The following is a 24,598-nucleotide window of genomic DNA, read 5'->3' on the forward strand; positions in this document are numbered from 1 at the left end:
CATACCGCAACCTCCTCCCTCTTACGACCTCAGTCGCTTCTCTTCCAACACATCACCATGAAGGCTTCCATCTTCGTCGCTGTGGCTTCAGCCGCTCTTGTATCAGCAGCTCCAGCCCCGGCTGTTCTTGACGCTCGCGCTCCTCCCAACGTTCCCAGCAAGTCGGCCGCAACTACACAGCTCGCTGGTCTTACCGTTGCCGCCCAAGGTCCCCAGACTGGTTATTCTCGTGATCTGTTCCCTCACTGGATTACTCAGTCCGGAGCCTGCAACACACGCGAGACAGTCCTTAAGCGTGACGGCACCAATGTCGTTACTGACTCTGCTTGTGCATCAACCTCTGGATCCTGGTTCAGCCCTTACGATGGCGCTACCTGGACAGCAGCCAGCGACGTCGACATTGACCACATGGTGCCCTTGAGCAATGCCTGGAAGGTCCGTTTTCCCTACTCCTACTTTCTAAGGTCTCTATACTAATCACTCTACAGTCTGGCGCTGCTTCATGGACTACTGCCCGCCGTCAAGCCTTCGCCAACGACCTCACCAACCCCCAGCTTCTTGCAGTGACTGACAATGTCAACCAAGCAAAGGGTGATAAGGGCCCTGAGGACTGGAAGCCACCGCTAACCAGCTACTACTGCACTTACAGCAAGATGTGGATCAAGGTCAAGAGCGTATATGCGCTGACTATTACGAGTGCGGAGAAGACTGCGCTGACGAGCATGTTGGCGACTTGCTCATCCTAAGGGAAATGAGGGTTTCGAATGATTTACCCATATTTCAATGTATATATTCACGTCTTGATTGCGTTTTACAATATGCTGTCGCGTGAGCTTCTGCTTGAGGTTGATTGACTTGCCGTGCATCGAATTGCAGATGCATGAACCAACCTGTATCACTTTCGTACCCTGTACTGTCAAGAAGCTGCTTATATGATAGCTACAGTGTTTGCTCGCTGGCGATAACTATGTTCTCGAGCATCTATTTCAGTATTGCGTTCTGGGACTAGTATATTGCAAATATTAGAGCTTGAGGCTATGTACTACGTGATGTTAGCCCCTAAAGCAAGATTCGTCATAATAAAGTTGCAACAACGTTGCATCTATTCGCACCTTTTCTGATTTGGAATTGAACTAAGAGACCAAGGCAATGCAGAGACAACTCGCAATCGACAGTTTGTTGTAACTTCTAGTCTTTCGGGGCTGCAAAATCAAACATATAGCTCGAATTGCCTAAGGAAAAGCGAATTTGTGTCAAAGCCAGTAGATTCAGTGCCTCTCAAAAGTGGTTGCCATGATCAAGCCTGATCTCTCTCGGTACTTTGGCCCTCCTCCATTTGCAGGCACCAATTACCCATCTCCGTTTGCTTTGAGCGCCTCGGCCAGTGTACATTTTCCGGCATGCGTGAATCCCAACCCCTCGTAGAGCTTGACCATTGCGGTGTTTTCGGGCTTAACCATGGTCCGTACTCGTATCTTTGCGCAGGCACAGGACCGAGGAGAGTAACTTGTCCCACCCACTCATATACCTCGTCACCTGCTGGGCTGGCAGAAACCTTGGAAGCGCAGATGAATGTCTCACGACCAGATGTAAAGGCATTGGTACGATCCGTGACACCAGACAACTGCAGACGAGACTGCCAATATCCATCTCCAAAACGGGATTCGATCTCGTAAGGGTAAGAGAATGAACCGCGCGGCACGAGGGCTGAGAGACGAAGCGCCTTGTATTTTTGTGCTAGGGCTGCAACGGACTCGGGCTGAGGGTCGACGCGAAAGCATGAGTACCTAGGTACTCCATGATAAGGTTTGATGAAAAGTTTCGAGCAGGTTGATTAGAAGATATCTGTAAAGGCCTGACAAAAAGGGGGGGTCGATATATCTACCTAGAGACCTAGGTACCTAGGTAGTGTACCGTTTTCGTACCGAAATGGCCCAAAATCCATTATCGTGCCTGTGCGCAACACGTGCCAGCTGAACATCGTAAACCGTCCTAATTTGAACACGTTTCAACTATAATATCAGAAATCTAATTTGAAGTGCGATCTAATTGTCGTATTGTTGACACTTGGTTTTTGTATTCCAAAGTTACAAAAACTTTCTACGTACCTAGTAAATTAGCTAAATACGTGTTCACCAAACAGGCAATTTTGCTGTAGAAGCTTACTTGTTTAAGACGTAATAACTTACTAAAAGACGTGGACACAACGTCGGATATGCATTCACATTCCATCACTAATGCTAGATTCAACGTTGTACGTATAAAGCTTCTCGCCTTTCCAGAGCGCTCACATATGTTCTTGCACACCATTCACAGAAGTCTGGCCGATCTTGTTGAGATGATTCATCCATCTGCTCTTGTCACCAACAGGTACACAAGGCATATATTACTCGACCGACTATATCGATCTTGAACAAACATCGAGCACTTGCTGAAGCATTGTTCCCACAGGCTTTCCAATCTCACCATAATAGGCGCACCTCCATCTACGAGTCCTCCTCGATGTTGACAACAGTCTTTGTCCATTGGCGGGCCGGGACCTTGCGCTTGAACAGAATGTCAATCTCACGGTATGATCGGCCCTTCATCTCAGGAAGGAAGAAGTATGCAACAACGAAGCAGAATAGACCAGTTCCAGCCCAGACGTAACCGCACTTGCCACCGAGGTTTGCCTCCTGCGTCTTGTTAGTAACATGTTGATGGCAATGTTTGGAGTGGGAAGAATTCTTACATCAGGGTTGAGCATGTAACTGGAGAGGAAAATGCAGGGAATGTTGACCACATAGTAGGCACCACGTCCGATACCGGTGGTCAGAGGCCTGAGACGAATCGAAGATGTTTCTCCAATGATGACCCAGGAAGCGGGCGCCGGTCCCAAGGTGAACAGAACAGACACAATCAGACCCAGAGAAGCCTGAGCTAGTGATGCTGCCTTAGAAACACCTACGGACGCTGCGATACCGAGAGCGACGAGGAATCCAACGTTGATGAGCGATCCCCAAACGTAGATGGTTCGTCGGCCGAGGTATGTGGTCAGAATCCAGGACAGCATGACGAAAATCATCTGAAGAGCAGATGTGATGAGACCCAGGGCAAATGCAGTGTTTACTGAGATACCGGCCTGACGGAAGAAATAGACGGCTTGGTTGGCAATGAGGTTACCAGTCAAGTTCTGGGCCGCGTACACACCGCAAACAATCAGGGTTCGGTATCGGTCGGTGCCCTTCCAAAGTTCCAAGAGATTAGGCTCCTTGATAGACTTCTCGAGGTCGATAGTACGGCGCATCATGGCAACAGCCTCGCTAAGGTTCAGCTGACCCTTGCGTCCGAGACGTCCAACGGCCTTTTCAGCCTCTGCAAGACGTCCCTTTCGTACGAGCCACCAGGGAGACTCTGGAGCCAAAAAGATGAGGATCGCGAGAGGGGTTGGGAACATCCATTGAAGCGCAATAGGAACCCTAATTTTCTGTTAGCAAATTCGCGGTGAACACAGGAGAAGACTACGTACCTGTACGCACTCGGGTCCTTCTTGGGGTTGTAGTAGTAAGCGACACCGTTGACGATGATAGCACCGATAGCCCAGAACATTTGCAACATCTGGGTAGCAGGGGCTCGCAGCTGGATTGGCGTAATCTCACTGCAGTACGCCGGTGCGTTGGCAATGAAGATACCCCATGGAATTCCCTCGAGCAATTGGGAGACGAACATGATCGGGAGCGAGTTGGCGAAGTAGAAGACGAAGATGAAAGCGTTGAGAAGCATGAGACCGGTGATGGTCGCCCAACGGTATCCGATGCGGCTGGTAAGGGGACCAGCCAGGCAAACACCGATGATAGCACCAAGGGGACCTCCCATTTGAAGCGCTGACTGCCAGCTAGCCGCGATGACCTTGTTCCATGGACGTTCCGGGTCTGGGTGGTTGAGTGGGATACCATACTGAATTTCGAAAGCGGGTAGGGCGACGAAGTTTCCCATCAGGAACACACAGTAGGCCTCCATGATCTGTAGATGCTATTAGCAAGAATGCCTTGGCTGTGGGCTTCCAACGCGCGAAGACTTACGATAGTACAAGACATGATGAATGCCCAGAGAGCAGCCATGGGATACGCCTTGACAGCTTGCACCACACCCATGTCATGCTCTGCAGTCTCTGCATCCATAGCTTGCGTCTTGTAGAGAGCGGCTTGCGCCTTCTCGTCGAGGGCAGCGGAGTCATCGACGTGCGAGATGGCCTTCTCGACATGGACGTCGCCGCCATAGTCCTTGTTGGGGGTGACAGCGTCACCCATATTTGCGGATGTGGACCGGGGTAACAAAAGTGTGGGGTATAGGTGAGAGAACGATGGCAGGGCAAAGAAAAGAAGAGCAAAAGTTATAAACGGGGAAAGGTCCCCACCTTATAAACAGCAGAATGAAATAAACGCGGGGCGTGAATGTGACCTGGCAGAACGGCATTTAGGCAGGTTGGGATCTGTGTAGTCGCGCTTGAACCACCCCATCCGCCATCTGTTTCCCCAAGATACAACAGGTACGCACCTAGGTAGTGGACCCCAGTCAGCGCTATGTGCACATGGAAGGAATCCGAGACACTTATTCCATCAATCACATCAACTAGCTATCACAATGGTTCCTTGCGCGGACTTGCAAGGGCCCAAGCCGTCAATTCGGCTGTCACAACCTCGTCTTCGGAGCGCTGCTATGCGGCGAGGGCTCGTCCTAGCAGCGGACCGCTCACCAGAAGTAAACATAGCGCGAAGGGGCGCTGGGCGCTGGTTTGCAGGTGGCTGTTTCTTGTCTGCTCTAGACTTCGTATCTCAGCAGGCGGAGCCTATCAAATAGCTGGTAGCAAAGCTTTGTTCCGGTGCTAAAATACGCGCGCTATATCCCCGCACCGCTTCAGGCATTTTAACTGGAGTAGACCCGTAATTTATCCGAGGCTTAACTGACGCGCCCCAGAGTGTGCTACTCCAGATTTCTCACTCCACTCATCTTCTCCACGCTGGAGGCGGGTCTGACAAGACGGCTCTTCTCCACGTTTTATCATTGCGAATTTGCTGCCGTCTTGCCACCGTTAAAACACGTCTACCAAGAAAATTAATTTAGATATCTCCATGCTGTCAGCTCATTCTTGCATCTTAAAGTCACTATCCCAATCCTGACTTCCTTCCGCCCCATGAACCAGCTACTTGGGTATGGTCCCCGGTATTGAAATGCTCGCGTTAGTGATAACCCGAGAAGCAACGCCTTCATCTTACCCCAAAAACGGAATTGTACCGGTGCAGGCGGACGGAGTGCGAAGTCGAGCTTGGTTTCTTCCTTTACAAGCTAGCCGTGGCTTGGTACTATAAGTCTTGGAAACGTCCGCTGACGCGGAGCCGCCGCCTCGCACCATATTGCACAGGTGCCGTTGATATTTGACACGTGCAAACCAGTGAAATTAGGCGTGATATGCCATGACTTATCAGATGGTTAGTCCTGGGAGCCTTGCGTATTCAAAATGCACTACTGATAATACATACTGCGTAGTGTGCGCAGGTGATTCTAAATGCGGGGACTTTGTATGGGGCTGCTATTTGATTTGTGATGGCATGCTGCGAGACCTGAAGCCAGGAATTTGGGATTCGACAGGCGCGGTGGATGGCTCCGATGCAGCGGTACTGTTCTTCAGGTATTCTGCGTTGTCCCCACACTCCGACTTGGTAATCGAGATCGTCCACACTGGAGTGTTTGGAAAGACTACGTTCTATAATGGGCTTCTCGTCTTCGACGTGTACTGTTTACCAGCAATCCCTTTATATTCGCCTTGTCATCGATTGCACGTGCGGCTCATTATGCGCCTAGCGCCACTGAATACGAAAACACGCGGTTTGTACGAAGAGGAGCCTTGAAAGACACCAGTGCGGTACATGAATGAGTTTCCAGGCGACACCCGAAAGTCTGGGTCGTACTTACCCAGACAGAGTCGAGTGCACATCGTGACTGCTCTCTCACGCGACTTCTGACGCGTGACCTGGTTTGCACTGATTCAGCGCCAATGGTACGAGCGCAAAACATGAATCAATTTCTCTCGGAAAACAAAGTCACACTCAACGCCACTTGCGATATCCACCACACATGGTAACACGACAAAGCAATTTGACATTTGTTTCTCTGATGGTGTTTCGGAGATTCACTAGTCAGCTGCGGGGTTTCCGTCACACACGGCACGTTACTATATTAGCTGGCCGTCATAGTCTCAACACATCGTGCAAACACACAAACCAACCAAGGGTTGCGCTCTTACATCTGACATCATGCGGGGCGCCTGAAGTATCTCAGAGTACGAGCGCAACGGGTTGTTGGTGGCGCCTAATATCCGGTTTGAAATAATTGGACGAGCCCTTATGCGTTTAAGTTTCCATTCTTAGCGACCCTCGCAACACGACACGAGCCAGACCGAAGTGAAAAGCGCACAAAGTTTACCACAGGAGGGATCGAATTAGTGCAATGAGGACGAAGTAAGCTTTCGCGCGTGCGGATGCGGCGCAGATAAGGTAGGCCTGAGTACACGTCTCACACACCTCAGCAGCTAGCCAGATTTGGGGGTTGAAATGCTGATACCAAACATTCAACATCCAACTTGCTCTGGTCACTCATGCCAAAGAGTTTCAAAATCGCCCTGGCAGTTATCTGGATTACACTGAAAGTAATCATCGATGCTCAGATCAATTATATACAGCCAACCCTTGAATGCTTGAGCCCATCGTCGCCTAGGACCTGTGAGCGAGAACTGTACTTTCTGTAGGAACACCCACCTTTACCACTGCAGCTGCCGTACCAAGCACATCTAGTTCAACATTTCAATCGCCGGAGAGAGACTCACAATTCGGAGATTCGATTACATGCTACACTTTATCGGCAAAGCAGCCAGCAGAGCAGCCTCTTTCAGTGTCACAGCTCTCACTTTCACTATTGAAGGCGCTTATCATGAATGCTAGTAGCTTTCACATTGCACTATCAACCTTTGGTTCTAGCGCCGTGGAGTCCAGTCTCGGGGATATTGACGATGCTTTTGTAGTTCATACACCTGAATGCTACAACAAGAACCTTCAATGACGTCGAATAAGTATAGCAAATCAGCAACCATCTGATTGGTCATGCGACAATTCTTTATTATTTCGAATAACCCCCAAGGTCTCGCACTTCTATCTCCCATCAATTCGTCAAGATACTCGCTCAATCATGGCCGCATGTCCACAACGAATTTAGGCTTTCCAGTCCACTCGAACGACGTCTGGATCTAGGATGGTAGACAAGCTATCTTGACTTCATCAGAAATGAATGAAGTCGCTACACAAAGCCCCATTACGTTTTTCTCCGACCAAGAAAGGACGCTGATTGCTCAGTCTCCTGTAGAAGGGGATAATTCCCCTGAACATAGTTTGCTGCATATCGAGTCTTTTTTCTGAGAAACGTTAAGATTTCTGAGAATATTTGGGTGTGTATGTGGGAGACGAAAGAAGTAGGGAGTGTAGTGGCGGGTTCGTGACATAGTGTCTGTAGAGGAGCTATCCTCCGCAGTGAGGATTTCTGTTGGTGTGGTTACACGTGTGTATACATGAGAGATGGCTGAGTTTCCGGTTTACCGTCAATTACCGTCATTACCTCCTCTCGGCAGCTGAACCAGATAATGCGTCGCGTTTGATGGTTGATAGTTTCTACTTTGAGATAGGGGTATATTCCAGTGAAAATTCAAGTTCATCAACACCGAACGAGCGCTCAGCATACTGTATCAACGAGGTCAAGGGAGAGGGCTGTTCACCTAAAGTATTAGCACGCATTTGCATCATTTTGGGGGCGGAAGAGACATTGTACCAGAAAACATTTCCTGTCACAGGTTGTGCTATAACAATATCTAAGGGAAGCTGGGTCGCTATAGGTCATTGCAAGCATCGATGCCATGATTCTACTATATTAAACAGAGAAACTCCACATCTTTTCATAGCAGAATACTCTTTCCTACTACGATAAAGCGCATTGAGAGCTATGTAGATACAGATTAAGAATCTAGAATTCTATAATGCTATTAATCTTTATAAGTCTTCTCATCAGAAGCTAATGTAGGCTGCAAGCTAAATCTTGTTATCTCTATACTTGTTCGGTGTTTTCTTCTGTATATGGTGATCCGGCCACTGTAACACCGTCGTATTCGTGTGTACAAATATGGCCTTCGTCACTATACCGCAACTAGATCGACATGAATGCTTTTCTCTCCTAGCTCACCAGTGCCTCAAATACTTTGCGGTCATTGCATGGGCGGCGGCTGATTTTACACTTTTAGACGATTTACACGATATCGTAGAGGGGACTGCGTTTTGATAGCGTAGTCAGGAGACATTTCTTGTGAATGAAACGATCTTTTTGTGCTCGCCATGTCGGAACATTGGCATCTGTGCGAGAGGGTTGAAGAAGTAGTATGCCATGTGCGACGTTTTATGCATAAGAAGGTAGACACAACAAAGCTCGATCAGCCTATGTTTCCACTAAAGTCATGCTTCCAACGGTCTCTCCGACTTTGAAAGACTTCTTCTCTCGCTACGGTGTACTATGTTCGCGCTTCTATTACTACTGTTGAAACCAGCAGTCGTTTTGATACCAGACTTCTACTGATCCCTATCAAGAGGTGTGTTTATACCACCACTTTCCTGAATATATCAAAGCTAGATCTTGGTGTTGATTGTGCTCGCGATTGTACTTGGCAGATCCAGGATCTGCAGCATTCGAGTTTGTTCTGATTCAACTTGCGCGAGTATTTTTGCAGCTACTGGGCTTTGATCAAGATAATACATGGTATAAGCGTCTTCATCGACTGTCAACGACGCCATGGTTCGGACCCTTAGCGATTCTCTGTATACTAAGAATTTGCTTGGAATATTCGGAATTAGCAAAACGAAAGCGGTGTTTTTCAATCAGACTGGGAAGTAGTTCTTTTGTGTTCGCGTATCCATAGCCATGTAAGTCTTGGCCCCCGACATTCCGGGGAGTCGTTTCCTTTGACCCAGGTCGTGGTAGTAGAATCTATCAGGGAGGTCGCGACACGGGGATACGCAAGTCGAAAGGGTATGAACTGATAGTCGTAAATCAAAGCCAGAGGGGAAGTTTGACTATGGAGTTGCATACGAGTATCACCAGATGATATTTGCTGCGTGATTACAACCTAAGAACAAACCGAAGCTACCGGAGATTGAGAAGCATCGATATCCCCAAGAAATGATGAATAGGGGATAATAGTTGTTATATGGAGGTCTACCAGGACGGGCAAGCTTCAACTAAAATTCCGACAGTGGACGCAGGTGTGTAACCGTATGTTGATCAGCTTCCTGATCTCATTCCACGCCACCAAGCCCTTGGCCAAGCCCGCAGGATGCAACGCCACGAATTCTTAGGCTGCGATCCTTCATGCCACTGCGGAAAAGTCGGGACTATCAAACGTGGTTCGTGGATGATCTCTTCCAATACTCAGCGTCCAGTCAAACACGTTTGGTTTCAGTGGGCTTGTTGGAGTGGGGATTCGATGGTGGAGAGACATTATCCGGAACATGTATGCACCCAAGACCTGTGAATTGCGTTTGAGGATGATTATGCCTGGGCATCAGATACAGCTGCCTAGGTCAATACAGCGCGTAGGCATCAAGATAAGATGCTATAGTACTATCATGACCGGCGTGGTATGATATCACATACCGAAGTAATGGCTTGCCGTATGCAAGGTTATTATTGATCGAACCACAAAGCTTATGTGCATGAGATGAGGTATGGAGGATGTCCTAGTACGAAAATGAACTGTGCAGAAGCAACGCTGCGCTCATGGCCTTTCCACGACATCGACAAGGCTAGAGTGATGCTCAAATTGCTCGTGCGCCCCTTGGATACGGAAATAGCCAGAGATTGCTTCTAGAAAAGCAGTACCACCAGCCTGCGCCTCGTGCGAATATCGATACACTATACACACCTTGGCGCGTTGGGAGCTTGGTATGGCACAGTAGTACAGATGCAGCGAATCAACAGCCAACAATAGATTGAGCGATCCTCGTATTCGTCGCGAAACCAGGTTCCCGGTCTTGCGCTGATTCCTATCCATCGAGGGGAACTGGATGCGTGCTGATGAAGCGTTCACAGGCTTGCCGGCCCTAGACGGATAAACTCAAGCCGTCAGAGCGCCAGTCGTCGAGGAAAGGTTTGGGAACTTTGGGGAAAGATCGGGCGCTATCGGACGCTTGGCCTACCTTAATTTTCCACCGGTTCCGGATGACCCCTCAAATCGCGTGCTAGGAGCTGCCAGTTTACGGTACGACGCTCCGATGGCGCAGTTCTGGACTTGCGGCTCAGAGCACGTGGGCTTGTTATCGCTCCAGTGCTTCGCATTTGGCAGGTGGCGAGCTGAAAGCGACCAGGCAGTCGCAATCAAGGGCAAAAATTGCGAGTGGACACGTTGCGCATGTGAAGCTGATCTGAGCGGGTTCATAATACGAGCAAATCATGGCTGACGGGGCAGTGCGACTCATACTTGGGAGGGGTGTCTTTGGCGAGGGCCAAACCCCGGGGATAGCAGCGGAAAGGAAATTATGCTTAAGTCTGCGCCAACCTTATCTGCAACCTTGCAGATGTAAGCGAAACATTCGATTACTGAGCGCGCGGATCACCGTTTATTCACGCACATGGCAATTTCGGAGTAGAAAAGCTTGCTCGCGAGAAAACAGAATGGTTTCTTCAAGCTCGTGGTTAGTTTGAATGGAAGGATGTAGGAGCAACTCCGATCCTATGATGAATTCATCCGGCATGTGGAGAAGCCAACGCTGGGCAGGCTTGACAAGTCGGATGACGCGGCTTTTGAATGAGTGCTGAGTGCGCTGATAAGACAAGCAGCGGGCGCTGTCGTGAACGTGGAGAAAGGCGGCCTTGGCCACTTATGGAAACAACAATCCTGTCTGCTACTTGGCAGGCTTGAGTGTGACTGCGCCAATGGATTGGACTCGGGCCTTTGTCTCTCTCGGGCAGCTGAGACGCTAGGTTCCATGGCGTCTTGTACGACTACCCGTTCATACTCTATCGTCTTGGGCAAGTCTTGACGATGAGGAGAAGGTCCGCTGCCAACTTGGTAGACCATGTTGCGGAATCTCGCGGGAAGTGAGAGATCGTCATTGGCAAAGCACTGCCACGATGACTGTACTGAAGTGAGGAGTCTCGACAGCTTGGTTATCCAGCTTTTCCCTATGGAAGCGTATATGCCATGGCCCTGTGATACCGCCAGCGTGGGTAAGTCGGATGCTCGTGGGACGGCAGTAAGCTTAAACCGCAGGCACCAAGCTTAATCAAAGTGTTGGCCGAGCATTTAAGCGAATGAGCTGAGAAGCAGCAGGCGCTGGATTACGTTACTGTGGACCAGAGCGGATGTCTGTTCTAAGAGCGGAGTGAAGCCTGTAAAGCGGAGGCCTGGTTGGCGGGCGCAGTCTCCACGCCACGCAGCAAGTTTTGCAGGCGGTCGTTAGCTTGCGTGTACCAAAGACGAATACAGTGTACCTTGGAGGGCAAGCGGCACAAGATGAGTATACGTTAGCCGGGCCGTGTAAGTAATCCTTCGCTACACCAAGGAAGCTCCTTTCTCCTGCAGGTCAGATGTTTGTCCGCTACCAAGGGCGCCGAGCGCACGACAGGTGGAGATTTCTTAGGGGATGGAGGCCAAGCATGCCATGGCCTGCCACAATCTGAAGCAGACTGGAAAGTGAGTTGGTTTTGGGTCGACACGGACTTTTTGGAACGCCTTGGCTGTGCTTGGTGTATTGCTACTAGCGGGGCCAAGGAGGACAAGTCGGATTGACGGACTGATGGGCCACACCGCGAAGTCTTGGGAGGTGTCAGCACTGGGGTCGTTGTGGGTCCGCCAAGGGATCGAAGGCTTGTCGAAAATAAAGATTCGTTTAGAGTTATCCGACTGGTAAAGCTTGGCTGATCGAGGCCAACGCCGCTGGGCGCTGGGTCAGACTGGGCGCGCAGTGGCTTCGGCGTATGCAAGCCGCTAACATAGCAGCTCCCTGCAAACGACGCTGCATGTCTTTGGAGCGAGTTGTTTGGTGGCACAGGGCGGCATGATGGATATTGGGGGCTGTGTGTGTGGGTTCTTCTGTGGACGCTCCTGGGTGGCTCCGCTGGAACGGACGGCCAGTGAGCAGCTAACGAGGGTCCAAATAAAGCTTGTCGCGCGCCTTATTTCGCTATCAGACGCCACTCCACGTCTCGGCGGGCGATCAAGACGACGACCCCAGCGCCCAGAAAGAGCCAAAGACGCCAAAGAAACATTGCTGGGTCCCAAGACCGCGCTGCTGCGAGTACATGAGGGCGGATGACTGCTGCTGCCTTTCCAAAAGTTTCGCCCTCCGATTCATCTTCCCCAGCTTCCGTCACTCAACGCCGCGTCCCTACCAAGTGGACCATTGCCGCGCACGCCTGTTAATACGCTGACTCTGTTTCATTGCCGGCCCGTTTCACGTCACCGGACCTCGACACACTTGATCTCATCGCACTGCCCCATATAGAGGTTGCCGCGGCTTTGTAGACACTGCTCGTCACAGTTACACGCCCTACTGTAAGTCTCTATTTATGTTTCGTGCCTGCTTGCGGCCTCTGCTGCCCCGTTTTCGCTTCGCTGTTCCTTGGTTTGCAATATTCCGACTTTCATGCATGCGCACCGTCACTTTTTCCGACTTTGCCGGAAACCCTGCACCCCAAGGCCATTACAACTGTCGTATTGCCTTGCATCCAAGAAACTTATCCTACAATTTGGACTAACGCAAGCCGATTAGCATCGATGAGGTCTTGACGCCTCGACACTATCACCACTACATCCCCTCCACAAACATTTCGCAATGGAGACCTACCACGGACATGTCCGCACGCCTAACGATGCCATCATCTTGTTTGAGGCCTGCCGCATCGGCATACTACCGCGAGTGCAGCGCCGCCTATCCGAAAAGGAACGCCAGCAGATCAAATCTGGCTCAGTATTTGTATGGGACGAGCGCGAGGCTGGCATGAGGCGGTGGACCGACGGAAAGTCATGGAGTGCGAGTCGCGTGTCTGGCAGCTTCCTCACATACCGGGAGATGGAGGGCAAACGGGGAGGCAGCGCAGTACCCACAGCTCCCGTAGCTAAAAGAGCAAGTGGAAAGTCGCCAGACGGTTCCGGCTCCGGCGACTCAGAGGGCGAGGGACCCGACGGCTACCGGTACAAGCCTGATGGTCTCATGAAGCAGTCCTTCAGCATAACCACCCAGAGCGGACAGCACCTCCACCTCATCAGCTACTATTCGCGATCAAACTCCAACAACCTCCCACAGCCCACCAACGACGCGCAACTGCGACACATCCGCCCACCAAAGAACATGTACCCCGAATCGGCAGTGAATGAAACCCAGACTGTACCTGCTGTCACTCGTGGTCCCATGCCTGGCTCACCATACAGCGCACCTGGACATAGCATGGCGCCTTCATCACCGTACACTCGCGGTGGTCCTGTCGCACCCATGTATGCGGTCCCAGTCTACCCTCCCACGCCGCCAAATGGTACACCTCCGCTATACTATTCCCAGCATCCTTACTTCTACCCGGGCGTTATCTACGCGCAGCCCCAATATCACCCGCAACACGTTTTTGATCGCCCGCCCCCACCAATCGCACACCCTCACGCTCCTCAAGGCCACCATCCTATGCTAATGCAGCACCCCGCCTACGCCGCGCATGCCGCGCACGCTGCTCAACAATACATGGCGACACCACCGGTTCGCCATCCCTCCACAGCTGAGCAGGCTCAACACCCACACCTTCAGCGCTCCAGTGCGCCTGCACCTCCTCCAGCGCCCGCACCAGCGATTCCTGAGCAAGGCCCCCAGCTTCCTGCCATTAACGGTGCTGCCGCTGCCGCCGCCGCAGGTGCGAACAAGCCACCGACTCCAGAGCCCTCAGACAAGTCTGAATCACGAGCACCCGAGTCAAATAGCGCAGCCCCAGCAGCATCAAGACCACTTCCTACATTGGGATCGCTCCTCAACGGCGAAAATCAGGACAAGGATAACCAAAATAACAGCCGTTCAGGCAGTCGCAGCCCTAACACTGCAACGAGGTTTCCCCGAGACTTGGCGCCGGAACGACTTGCTAAGAACAGCACTGCTGCAGATAGCAGCGCGCTGAACAAGCTCAACAGCGTGTTCGTGCGATCATAGTGATGCGCTTTGGTCTATGTCTTACTCTTCATCTCCTGCTGCGATGTGGCATCTTGTCTTTCTTCTTTCTGACACTTCAATTCTGTACTCTTTATTCTCTCCGAGTGCGGGAGGTTGTCTGAAGCATTTACGAACTGCATATGGGCGGCGTTCGGGTATCACGGCTACATGCACAATCATGATAAGCCTGAGGTTGGGGGGGAAATGGGATGCGCGATTCTTAGCATCGGCCGATATTCGGGCCTGGAGTTCCACGGTTTTTTGTCACTGTCACAACTTTGTTCGTCACGAAGTTCATGGTTTAACGCTAGCTACGAGGTGCTTGCTCTGCAAATTCAAACTTCGAGCCATTACCATATGTTCGTTGCAAACTAGTGCTTCTCTCGTGCTCAGACGTCTGCTTTAGAGTTTTAACGTTGCTTTATGCTTAACATGTCTAATCGCGGCTAGCGATAAGCTTTCAGCACTGACATCATCACCATCACTCACCAGCCCCTTCACCCGACCAGCACACAGCCAAGCCTACTATCGTACCAAGCCCAACTCTTGCAGTGCCTTGTCTGCGCCCCCGCAGAGCTTCATCACGGCAATTACTCAATATCTCCGATCTTTCGGAGCAACCACCTAAGGCAGCTTCCTGTTATGGAAGGTCACTTGTCTATCATGTAGCGCTCTCGCTGACGGTTGGCCTATCTTGAATAGCCCGCGGATCAACGCTCTTGATACCCCGCAGTGGTACGGCTACAGCACTGGCAGATGCAAGTGTATCGCGTTTAGGCAGGGGTAGCTTATCAACAAGGATGGACGTCAACGGCGCGTTGAGCCATCAGTTATTGTTCTGTCGGCCTGCTTGCCACGATTGACATCTTGCTACTGCTATCTTCCATGCGACGGTCGGTATATGAGCTTATGACAGAAGACGTTTGATGGTTTCAACTTTGCGCCTCTTCACCCTTGGTTAAAGCAACTTCTAGCCTGTTCTGCTATTCGAACAACGACGCGGAGACAATACGCCATGGCGTCTGCCACAGATCACCCACCCTCACTAGCGATATCGCCACCAAATACCGCGCCGACAGATGTCGAGAAAGAAGCAATCGTTGAAGACAACAGCAAAGGAATCAAAAAGGTTCTCGATGAGAAACTGCTAAAACACTCGCACGATGCAGATGCGGCGATGAAGGCGTACGAGGGAATGGAAGGCCAGGTTGTGGAGTTGACAGAGGAGAAGAGCAAGGCACTTTTAAGGAAGATCGATATGCACATGATGCCTGTAAGCATATATTCTTCTGCGATATCTTTGTAAATCATGATCTTTGACTAACAAACTCTGTAGATTATGTGCATTGTGTATGGCTTGAACTACCTTGACAAGACGACGTTGAGCTACGCAAGTATCATGGGCCTGCGACTGCCTCCTTCAGACAACAAGCTAGCTTCTGGTATCGGTCTAGTCGGAGACCAGTACTCGTGGCTAGGTAGCATGTTCTACTTTGGATACATTGCTTTCGAATATCCTACTACACGATTACTCCAAGTTCTGCCGCTAGGCAAATACTGTATGTCGCTTTCGTCTCTTCTGCCCTGGAATTTGAGAGGTCGAAAGTTGGACTTGGCTAACATGATATCAAAGCTGCATTCAACATCATCATGTGGGGCCTTGTACTATCCTGCTTCGCCGCAGTTGAAAATTACGCCGGCGCGATCGCCATTAGATTTTTTCTCGGTGTCTTCGAATCAGCAGTTACACCTGGTTTCGCACTCTTCACATCGCAATGGTATACCAAGAAGGAACAGGGTTCACGTACCGGTATCTGGTTCAGTTTCAACGGCTTTGCGCAAATATTCGGCGGATGTGTTGCTTATGGCATTGCTGTCGGCTGTCGGAAGTCGGGCACTACTCTGGAGCCGTGGAAGATAATCTTCCTCGTTACTGGACTGCTCACTATGTGCCTAGGTATCACATTCCTTTGGCTTGTACCCGATAACCAGTTGAATTGTAGGTGGTTGAGCAAGGAAGATCGGATCTTAGCGATCGAGCGGATCAGGGTCAATGCGCAAGGTGTGGGTAACAAACACTTCAAGTGGTATCAGTTAAAAGAGGCGTTCCTTGATCCGTTGAGCTGGGCGTTCTTCTTTTATGCGTTAATTGCTGATATACCCAATGGTAAGACACGGCGCTCACGTCCTTGCAAGTATAGATGCTAACAAATCTTCAAGGTGGCATATCAAACTTCTTCTCCCAACTTATTGTTGGTTTTGGATACACACCCGAGGAATCTCTTCTTTACGGCACACCGGGTGGCGCAGTCGAAGTCGTCTTTCTTATTGCCTGCGGCTGGGCCGGCGACAAATACGGCTACCGTATCCTTATATCCATGATCGGTCTGTGTACTGCAATACTTGGCATGGTTCTCATTGTTGCACTTCCGCTATCCAACAACTCTGGTCGTCTCGCTGGCTACTACCTAACGCAAGCTAGCCCTACGCCTTTCGTTGCTTTGCTCAGTCTCATCTCGAGTAACGTAGCAGGATACACAAAGAAGACGACTGTGGCGGCTATGTATCTGATTGGTTACTGCGTCGGAAACATCATTGGTACGTACTACCAATATAGCTTTCCGAGATCGGGGAGTATAGACTGACATGACTATCATTTGTAGGCCCACAAACATTCCGTCCCCAAGATGCGCCTCGCTTCGTTTCCGCCGAGATCACCATCATCGTCTGTTGGGTCGTTTGTTTAGGCATCTTAGCGTTTATTCATTTCTACTGCGTGTGGCAGAATAAGAAGAAGGCGCAGATTCGCGCGGCACCTGAATACGTGAAGCTAGACAACCAAGAGTAAGTTTGAAACATGAGATATCGTGGATGGGACCAAAGAAAGCTAATCATATATCTAGGTGGCTTGATCTCACAGATCGGGAGAATCCAGAATTCATTTACACGTTGTAGCAAGATACTCAAGCGGGAAGGGAGCAGGTTCGAAATGAAGAATCTGCTAGAACCATACACTTGGCATGTGCAGGCAATTTCAATGCAAGCAAGAATGAATGCTACATACTACAATAGACGTAGTAAACCAGAAGAGTGTACCCGTGGAGCAATCGTAGTAGCCAGCTCCTAAGCACATACTCATGGCATCTTGTTAAATTTCGTGTTCATCCGCCAGGACTCGCTCAGGGCTTTACGTTCCCACACTCAATCTGCTGTTCAACCAGTTCGCCGACTGCATCCTCCAACGACCTCCACTTGATTCCTAACACCGTTTCCGCTCTCTCTGTCCTCAATTTCAACGATGGCCCATCTTCTAATGCGACAGCAAGCCACGGATAACTCTTCTTCACAAAATCTGCAATGCCTCGCCACGTCCAATCGGGCGCGCTGATCAAAAACTCTGCGACTTGGCCCTTGATACCGAGCTCGTCATCCGTAGGCTTTAGCGCGCATAGGTGCGCGCTTGCTACGTCGCGCACATCAACGCCAATCCCATGCAACAGTCCCTCCGGCGCGAACAGTGAGTCCCAGACGTGCGCGTTGCTGCTGCCTGGAACTGTAGGCGATGGCTGTAGAAGGTGACGGCCGATAACAATAGAAGGATGCAGGCTGACGACGGCGAATGAAAGCTTACCGGCGGTGCTCTGCTGCTCAACCCAGTCGAGGCAGGCGCGGTGGGCGAGCAATTTGGAGGCTTTGTACTTGACGATGGTGGGAGCGGAGGGGCTCGTGACAAGGGGGGAGTCTGGATCGATTCGAATCGTGCGGTTTGTGCCCTCTGCAGATGAAGTTAGTGATGTAGTAGTAGTCTCAGGTGGAGGAGGGAGAGGTTCGAAAGGGGAAGGTACGTTCGATCGTTGAGAATGTTTGACGACGTACCCTTAACTTCAAAACTGTCGGCATCATCTACCTCCAGTGGCATTAACGAGGTCATGGACGAGTCGATGATGACACGCTTGATCGACGGAACAGACTGGGCGGCTTCGAGCAGCGATATGGTTCCCTTGATGGTGGGGTTCAAATAGTCCTCCTTGAAGTCAGTGCCTTTTCCTGGGACGGGCGATGCCAGATGGAAGACGTAGTCGACGCCAACCAGCGCGTCTGAGAAGGCACGCTCTTTCGTAATGTTTTCGATGACGACAAAGTCGAGTTGTTCGAGATGCTGCGAGAAGACTTTCTTGAACGTCTCGATGGATTTCTCCCTCCGCACTGCAAGGCGAGCGCGGTAGCCAGCTTCCAGCGTCTGCTGAACAACATGACCGCCAATGAAACCTGTGCCGCCAGTGATTAGCACAAGTTCTGAAGACATAGCCGCTCGGGCTGATAGGCGGCTCTAAGTTGATACAAGTCAGGGGGGAAGTGTGCTCTTCTCTCTCACTTTCCTAAGAAGAATTGCTATATTATAGACGGACTTACGTTCAGTAAACAACTTCTACGCTGACAAATTGATAGGCTTAGCTGGTGATGTATTAAGGGACTACTGCGAGACGCTGCGAAGATCTCCCTAGATGACTCACATTTATGCCATCTCCGAAAGACCTCGGACCTCACTCTTGATAGTATCTCCATGGAGAGTACCACCGCATAAAATAGAACGCTAGTCTGACCAGCAATTGTTTTCGACATCTTAATGTATTCGGCAAGAGCAAGAGCGGCGGAGCCTTCGACGATCAGGTTCCCGTCAAATGCAAGTATGGTACGAATATCGTTGTATGGCGGAAGGTAATCGTATCCCCGAATTCTGGCCAGCTTTACCTACACAACACTCTCTGGAATAACAATCATGGTCTCCTTGGAAATTATATTCGCTGCGTATGCTGTGTCAATCGCGTGGTTGCCAGATGATGCTATGATAAGTTTACGATTACGAGTTTGAACAGAAAGCTTAGACATGCCCCCCCCCCCTGTTTTGAAAGAGCCTGTATATTGGAAGTTTTCTGCCTTGAACAGACCATCTAGTATATAATTCTTGCCGACCTAGAATGCCGATTGACGAAGTCAGTGTATATCTTGCATTCGATTCGTACGCGGAAGTCCTTGCCTGATTGGCCAGAAGCAGGGGCGTTTGGTAAATATGACTCCTAACACGGTTCCTTGACTCAGGTACCACAATCTTGTCTTGTTAGGTCTAGATCTTTGTCAGCCAAGACATTGCTCTCTCGGAGATGGGCGTCGGAGAAAGGCTCGGAGATATTCTACAGTCGTTGCAGTGCGGAGTGCGGAGTGACTATACCACTCCGTGGCCAAGATGTTCAAGTACCAAGAACGTAGTGCAATCGGAATCTCTGAGGAACCTCAGAGTCACCAATCTGTCACATCGAGACTTCTCTTGTTGCGCATTCGCTCAACGAAAGTGTGTGCGGAATGCAGAGGTGGATGTAGCTAATCAGTCAACCGATATGTGGTCTTCACGCTACCGTTAATATCCTCCCCCTCGAGTCCAACGCCCAATTGACCTCCAAACCAGAATCGTCGATCTTCTGCGCCTTCGTTTGTATCCAACTCCCCTCTTTCACCTCCAACTCCCTTCTTCTACCCAGCTCTTCCAACAAATCATTAAGTCTGCTATCAACAACACTCAACCATATCCTTACAGCCTCACCCTCCACTCTAGCCCGTCTAGTCATCCACCAAAGCGTGCCATTCTGACACATTTGGAACCACCAACCTAACAAGAACACTGCCTTTGGATCCTTCTGCTCTAGCAACTCTAGAAACTCTGGCGTAATGAACGCTGTAAAATACAAGAATTCCAACACATTACCATGTGACAGTTGTAAATGCCGAATCCGCGACAAGATCAGAACAGGGAGATGATAAACATTATCCTCTTTACTAGACAACTGTGTGATCCCGAAGAGAATCTTTACGCTCTCTGGAACAAGACTGATGTCGTTGTTCTGCATCCACTCCGGCGGTGTAGTGCAAGGTCCATGATTTCTTGCTAAAACACGCCTAAACACACTATCCTCCCTTGTAGGATCAGCAATCCGCCAGAGATGTCGTTTACCTTCTCCAATCTTCATCCAGGAGAGATCGCCAGGCTCTGATGGCTTCAAAGGCCAGACAGTATAGGGGTCGTCGGATTCAAGGTACCAGAAGGATGCGGCACCGAGGTGCACTCCGGTGGCCCAGATAGCGTCGCGATGAGAAGGTGGTATGGGACCATTCAGTATGCGGTGGTAGAGAGTGGTCGCTTGGTCCCAGTGGTAGAGAGACTTGCGCTGGAGCGTTGCGGATTGGGAAGTGGAGTAAGGAAGAGAAAGCGATGAGTCGTGCATTAAAGTCAAGCCGAGGATCATGTGCATCAAGAAGGGGTGCTGAGTATAGTTAGCATTGCTTTATGGCTGCGCACAAAGGGGCAGGAGGTACTTTGAACGCGAGTTCGCATACTATTTCCCTGTATGCTGGGGCCATTCTCTCATCTAGGTAGGGTCAGTCAGCTGAAGGCTACTTCGTACCAAACCGTGATCCATACCTCCAACAGTCAGAGACGTCCGACTTTGGAACCTCTCAAGAATCTCCAGATGAGTCTCTGAGAATTTCCAAGACGAATTGACAGTTCGTAACGCAGCACCAGGGCCCAAACATACGTCTGGATCTGAATACCCGGATTGGAGAGAACTCTCGATCATAGAAGCCAAGGTGCTGTTCATCGATACAGAACACCACGGTGTGCCAAGATTGCTGCTTGTCCAGTCATTCGACAGCGCATTTGACGGCACGTTATTGATCGCCCCTGGCTTCACAACCGCTGCGTCGAAATCAACTCTTCCTACACCCATCATACGTACATCCAAATCGCCTTTTTCACCACTGAAGTCACAAACTACACCGTAGCTCTTGCATTTTTTGCACCGTGGTCTCGTTTCATCGCACTATTCCCATGGTACATTCCGTCAGCCCAGTCCGACCCAGTTCAAGCATTCTCGAAGGATCGTCATAGACGAAGACTAACCTTGACTCGTCTCAGTTTGCAATTCTCACACCCTTTTCTTGACTTCGCATGGACCCGTCTCTTCCGTTCTATCATGGTCCCACGTTTGGATACGATGGCTGGCATGATCGACGGCTAAGAGTGGATTGGCAAGACAGGCAAGACAGGGGTGGGTTGAACTAATCTAACCCGCGTTCGTGTTGCGCAGAGACATGTCATGGCGTTTGTGTCTCTCCGCATGTTATATACAGCGGGCATCGGAGTTTAGCCTTGTTCATCACCGGTGGTAGCAGGGCGTAAGCGATGAGGTCGTGGCGCATACAACGACCTAGGGAGGGCCCATAAGATTTCGCGCTAAGAGTTCGATCTAACCCGCGTTCGTATAACAACGGTCATTGTCATTCTGATTGGCTGTACAGCGAGGTGAGCGACGATGGCATGCCTAAGTATGTATTCGCATTTTGCGTCGCAAATTCCATGTCGGACTGTACCAAAGTCCGGCAAGTAGCTGATATTGGTAAACTCCGAGAGGGAAGGACGTGTCGCTATGCAGGAAAGAGACCGGTAGGCTGGAACGGGACGGGTTAGATGGCCATAGTAGAAGGATTGTACGTAGTGTTGGAGAAGTATAAGTACAGTCGCGCGCAACCAGAAAGAATGGAGAAACAGGACAAAAGATATCAATCTCAACCCACTTCTTTGTTCAGAACTCTCAGACCATCAGAAGTTCCACTCTTACCTATATCCCAGCATGTCTTCTGCTCCCATTCCCCCGACCATGAAGGCCCTCTTTCAAGAGACCAAGAACGGTCCCCTCGTCCTCAAGGAGGTCTCAACCCCCCAACCTGGACCCGGTTCCGTCGTCGTCAAGATTCTCGCCAACCTCCTACAACATCAGACTCCAGGAATCCTGTCTGGAGAAGCTGGTTTCACTTACCCCGTCCCTATGACTCCCGGTGGCCGAGCCGTGGGCAGAGTCGCTGCTACAGGACCAGACACAACATCACTACCCATCGGCCAGCTCGTTCTACTGGAGCCATTCATCCGCGCTCGCGACGATCCAGATACGTGGATCTTCTGGGGCGCAATGGAAGGCTCCAGTGAAGGATCAAAGAAGCTTTTTGCTGAGAACTGGCGGTATGCCACGTTTTCCGAATATGCGAAAGCGCCTTTAGAAGTGACTTGGGCGCTGAATGAGAATCGGCTTTGTAAAGAGTTGGGATATACGATTCCCGAACTGGTGCAGTTAAGCGTGGATGTTGTTGCATACAGTGGACTCAAAGGCATTGGGCTGACGGCCGGGGAGAGGATCATTGTCACGCCTGCTACGGGTATCTTCTCGGGTGCGGCTGTGGGTGTGGCAGTTGCGATGGGTGCTACTGTCTTAGCGACAGGACGCAACGAGCGCGCGCTTGAACGTTTAGTGTCTGCGCATCCTCAACTCGTCTCAAGGATTCCACGGACGAACGACGTCGACACGGATATCAAAGCTCTGCAACAGTATGGCCCCGTGGATGCTGTCCTCGAGATGACGCCCACGGGAGCTGAGGGAAGTACGCATGTTCGAGCAGCTTTCGGTGCACTCAAGCAGTATGGAAGAGTATGCATCATGGGCTTTGGTGGTGGCGCCATGAAGCACGTCGAGATATCGATGATGGAGTTGGTGTACAAGAGTATTACAGTTCATGGTCATGCCATGTACTGGGGAGAGGATGTGAAAGAGATTATCAAAATGGCTGAAGCGGGAGTGTTGAAGCTTGGAAAACAGAGGGGTCACGATGCCGTGACTAAGTTTGGACTTGGCGATTTCGAAAAGGGATTCGACTGGGTTGGCGCAAACCATGAGCTCGGCCAAATGGCCGTATTAGTTCCGTAGCAGTGGCTGTGTTGATTCGTAGATGGCAGCCGAAAGCGGAAGGTGCGACGGCCCTCAAGTTGTCACCTTTGCATATTCAATATGTTAGTAGAGTCACTGTATCTAATGCAAATGCTGGAACAAGAATTCCTTGATTCCCAGTCGGACTCGTACCGACTGTCCGGTGTAGAAGGAGCCTGGCCTGTTGCAATCTGATATAGCCCTATGCTTTACCGGCTATCCTAAGTAAAGATCCCACTCCAAGAAAATGCAGCAATCCGTCATGGTTCGTGAACGTGTCATGACCTCTTAACGCCGTGTGCCGACTTGAATAAGCCCTTCAACGATTGCTTGACAGTACGCCAGTCGCAGCTGCGACATGCAGTAGTTGTAGTCGTCGGAGAAGGAGCGCCGGTCTTTTCCGCTAAAATCGAGTTGGTCGTCGAGGTGCGCGTATCGCCGCCGCGGCTCGAAGAGCGTCTAGAGATTACGCTATCGGTCTTGAGGCCCACAGGAGTCTTGTCTTTACTTCGCTCGCGCGATGTCACCTGTTCCTGAGGCCTCTCGCACCCCTAATCAATACCGTGTTGTTTTTTGAGCTTTTCTAAGTTCTCTTGGCGCTCGGCGAGATCATTTGCGGCCTTGAGCATCTTATCTGGCTGGTGATATAATACTGCGACTATCAGTGGTTGCTGTCTCGAAGACGCGCCTGCTACTTACCGACGAGGTATCTGTTCTGGAAGTTGAAGCCGTTCAGCTTGTCGCAAGCCGACTTTGCGTCCATTACATCTTCATAGACGACGAAGGCTGTGCCCTTGGTGTTGTTGGCGATTCCTTGGCGGATCTGGCTGTGCTGGAGTTAGTGAACTGGAGCGACGGTAGCGGGCAAGATGCGCCAGCGCATAAGGAAGACGACGTACCGCACGGGGCCGAACTTGCCAAAGAGGTCAAAGAGTTCCTCTGGGGTGACGTTGAAGCTGCAGAAGGGTCAGCGCATGGCAAATTAGATAGCTCCAGCTCCGACTGACCTCAGATTCTTTACGAAGAGAGCTCTGGAGAAATGACATGTTAGCGCAGATGTCGTGTGAGTTGGTCGCACCAGCCTTGCGATTGGCACGCGATGCGGAGAAGGCGGACATACCGGTTGACTTCCGGTGCCAATTTTCCTCCTCGACTCATACTTTGGCGACTGAGATGGACGGTAAAAGACGGGCTGCTGGGTGTGTAGGCTTGGGCGGGTGGTGGGGAGGTTGTAGTGGGAAGTTGAGTTGGTGAACATGCGGGATCAATCATGGATGGCGTGCACGTCCGAGCGTTGGCAAGGCCGCATCACGTGGCGAACGCATATGATCGGGAAGAAGGAGCGACTCATGCAACGCCGAGATGGTGCTGTGAATGCACTGCAAGGGCGACGCTGTTTGCTCATGAAGACGCTGTGTAGATGACGATGGAGGAGACGTAGTAGCTGTCGCACAAAGCCTAAGGCAACGCAACTGCACAGCTGTAGCAGCTGGTGCCAAATAATTGAGCGCTCGAATCGGAGACGCGGACTTG

At 50.7% G+C, this 24,598-nt stretch overlaps 8 protein-coding genes across 8 annotated transcripts; 4 read left to right on the plus strand and 4 right to left on the minus strand.

The window, feature by feature from the left end:
• Positions 1 to 57: 57 nt before the first annotated feature.
• AA0111_g2599 (putative secreted protein) lies at positions 58 to 746 on the plus strand (the record flags this gene model as incomplete). Its single annotated transcript, XM_028648387.1, has 2 exons — positions 58 to 435; positions 489 to 746. 2 exons carry the CDS (start codon positions 58 to 60, stop codon positions 744 to 746), a joined length of 636 nt encoding a protein of 211 aa, XP_028510240.1.
• A 1,740-nt stretch (positions 747 to 2,486) lies between these two features.
• AA0111_g2600 (hypothetical protein) lies at positions 2,487 to 4,289 on the minus strand (the record flags this gene model as incomplete). The annotated part of the gene is made up of 4 exons (XM_028648390.1): positions 2,487 to 2,675; positions 2,732 to 3,458; positions 3,509 to 4,002; positions 4,062 to 4,289. 4 exons carry the CDS (start codon positions 4,287 to 4,289, stop codon positions 2,487 to 2,489), a joined length of 1,638 nt encoding a protein of 545 aa, XP_028510278.1.
• Positions 4,290 to 12,902: 8,613 nt separating this feature from the next.
• On the plus strand, positions 12,903 to 14,255 carry AA0111_g2601 (hypothetical protein; the record flags this gene model as incomplete). The annotated part of the gene is made up of 1 exon (XM_028648391.1): positions 12,903 to 14,255. One exon carries the CDS (start codon positions 12,903 to 12,905, stop codon positions 14,253 to 14,255), a length of 1,353 nt encoding a protein of 450 aa, XP_028510279.1.
• A 1,015-nt stretch (positions 14,256 to 15,270) lies between these two features.
• AA0111_g2602 (putative transporter) lies at positions 15,271 to 17,210 on the plus strand (the record flags this gene model as incomplete). Its single annotated transcript, XM_028648392.1, has 6 exons — positions 15,271 to 15,528; positions 15,592 to 15,814; positions 15,889 to 16,422; positions 16,476 to 16,853; positions 16,919 to 17,099; positions 17,159 to 17,210. The coding sequence occupies 6 exons, from the start codon at positions 15,271 to 15,273 to the stop codon at positions 17,208 to 17,210; spliced, it is 1,626 nt and encodes a 541-aa protein (XP_028510276.1).
• Positions 17,211 to 17,434: 224 nt separating this feature from the next.
• Positions 17,435 to 18,561, minus strand: AA0111_g2603 (hypothetical protein; the record flags this gene model as incomplete). Its single annotated transcript, XM_028648393.1, has 2 exons — positions 17,435 to 18,030; positions 18,132 to 18,561. The coding sequence occupies 2 exons, from the start codon at positions 18,559 to 18,561 to the stop codon at positions 17,435 to 17,437; spliced, it is 1,026 nt and encodes a 341-aa protein (XP_028510277.1).
• A 1,099-nt stretch (positions 18,562 to 19,660) lies between these two features.
• AA0111_g2604 (hypothetical protein) lies at positions 19,661 to 20,887 on the minus strand (the record flags this gene model as incomplete). The annotated part of the gene is made up of 3 exons (XM_028648394.1): positions 19,661 to 20,572; positions 20,646 to 20,677; positions 20,731 to 20,887. 3 exons carry the CDS (start codon positions 20,885 to 20,887, stop codon positions 19,661 to 19,663), a joined length of 1,101 nt encoding a protein of 366 aa, XP_028510274.1.
• A 1,053-nt stretch (positions 20,888 to 21,940) lies between these two features.
• AA0111_g2605 (hypothetical protein) lies at positions 21,941 to 23,065 on the plus strand (the record flags this gene model as incomplete). Its single annotated transcript, XM_028648395.1, has 1 exon — positions 21,941 to 23,065. One exon carries the CDS (start codon positions 21,941 to 21,943, stop codon positions 23,063 to 23,065), a length of 1,125 nt encoding a protein of 374 aa, XP_028510275.1.
• A 551-nt stretch (positions 23,066 to 23,616) lies between these two features.
• Positions 23,617 to 24,337, minus strand: AA0111_g2606 (hypothetical protein; the record flags this gene model as incomplete). The annotated part of the gene is made up of 5 exons (XM_028648396.1): positions 23,617 to 23,717; positions 23,765 to 23,892; positions 23,965 to 24,021; positions 24,073 to 24,096; positions 24,186 to 24,337. The coding sequence occupies 5 exons, from the start codon at positions 24,335 to 24,337 to the stop codon at positions 23,617 to 23,619; spliced, it is 462 nt and encodes a 153-aa protein (XP_028510272.1).
• Between the last annotated feature and the right edge of the window lie 261 nt (positions 24,338 to 24,598).

Source organism: Alternaria arborescens (assembly GCF_004154835.1).
Source record: "Alternaria arborescens strain FERA 675 chromosome Unknown contig_4, whole genome shotgun sequence".
In the NCBI taxonomy this organism is placed as follows: domain Eukaryota; kingdom Fungi; phylum Ascomycota; class Dothideomycetes; order Pleosporales; family Pleosporaceae; genus Alternaria; species Alternaria arborescens.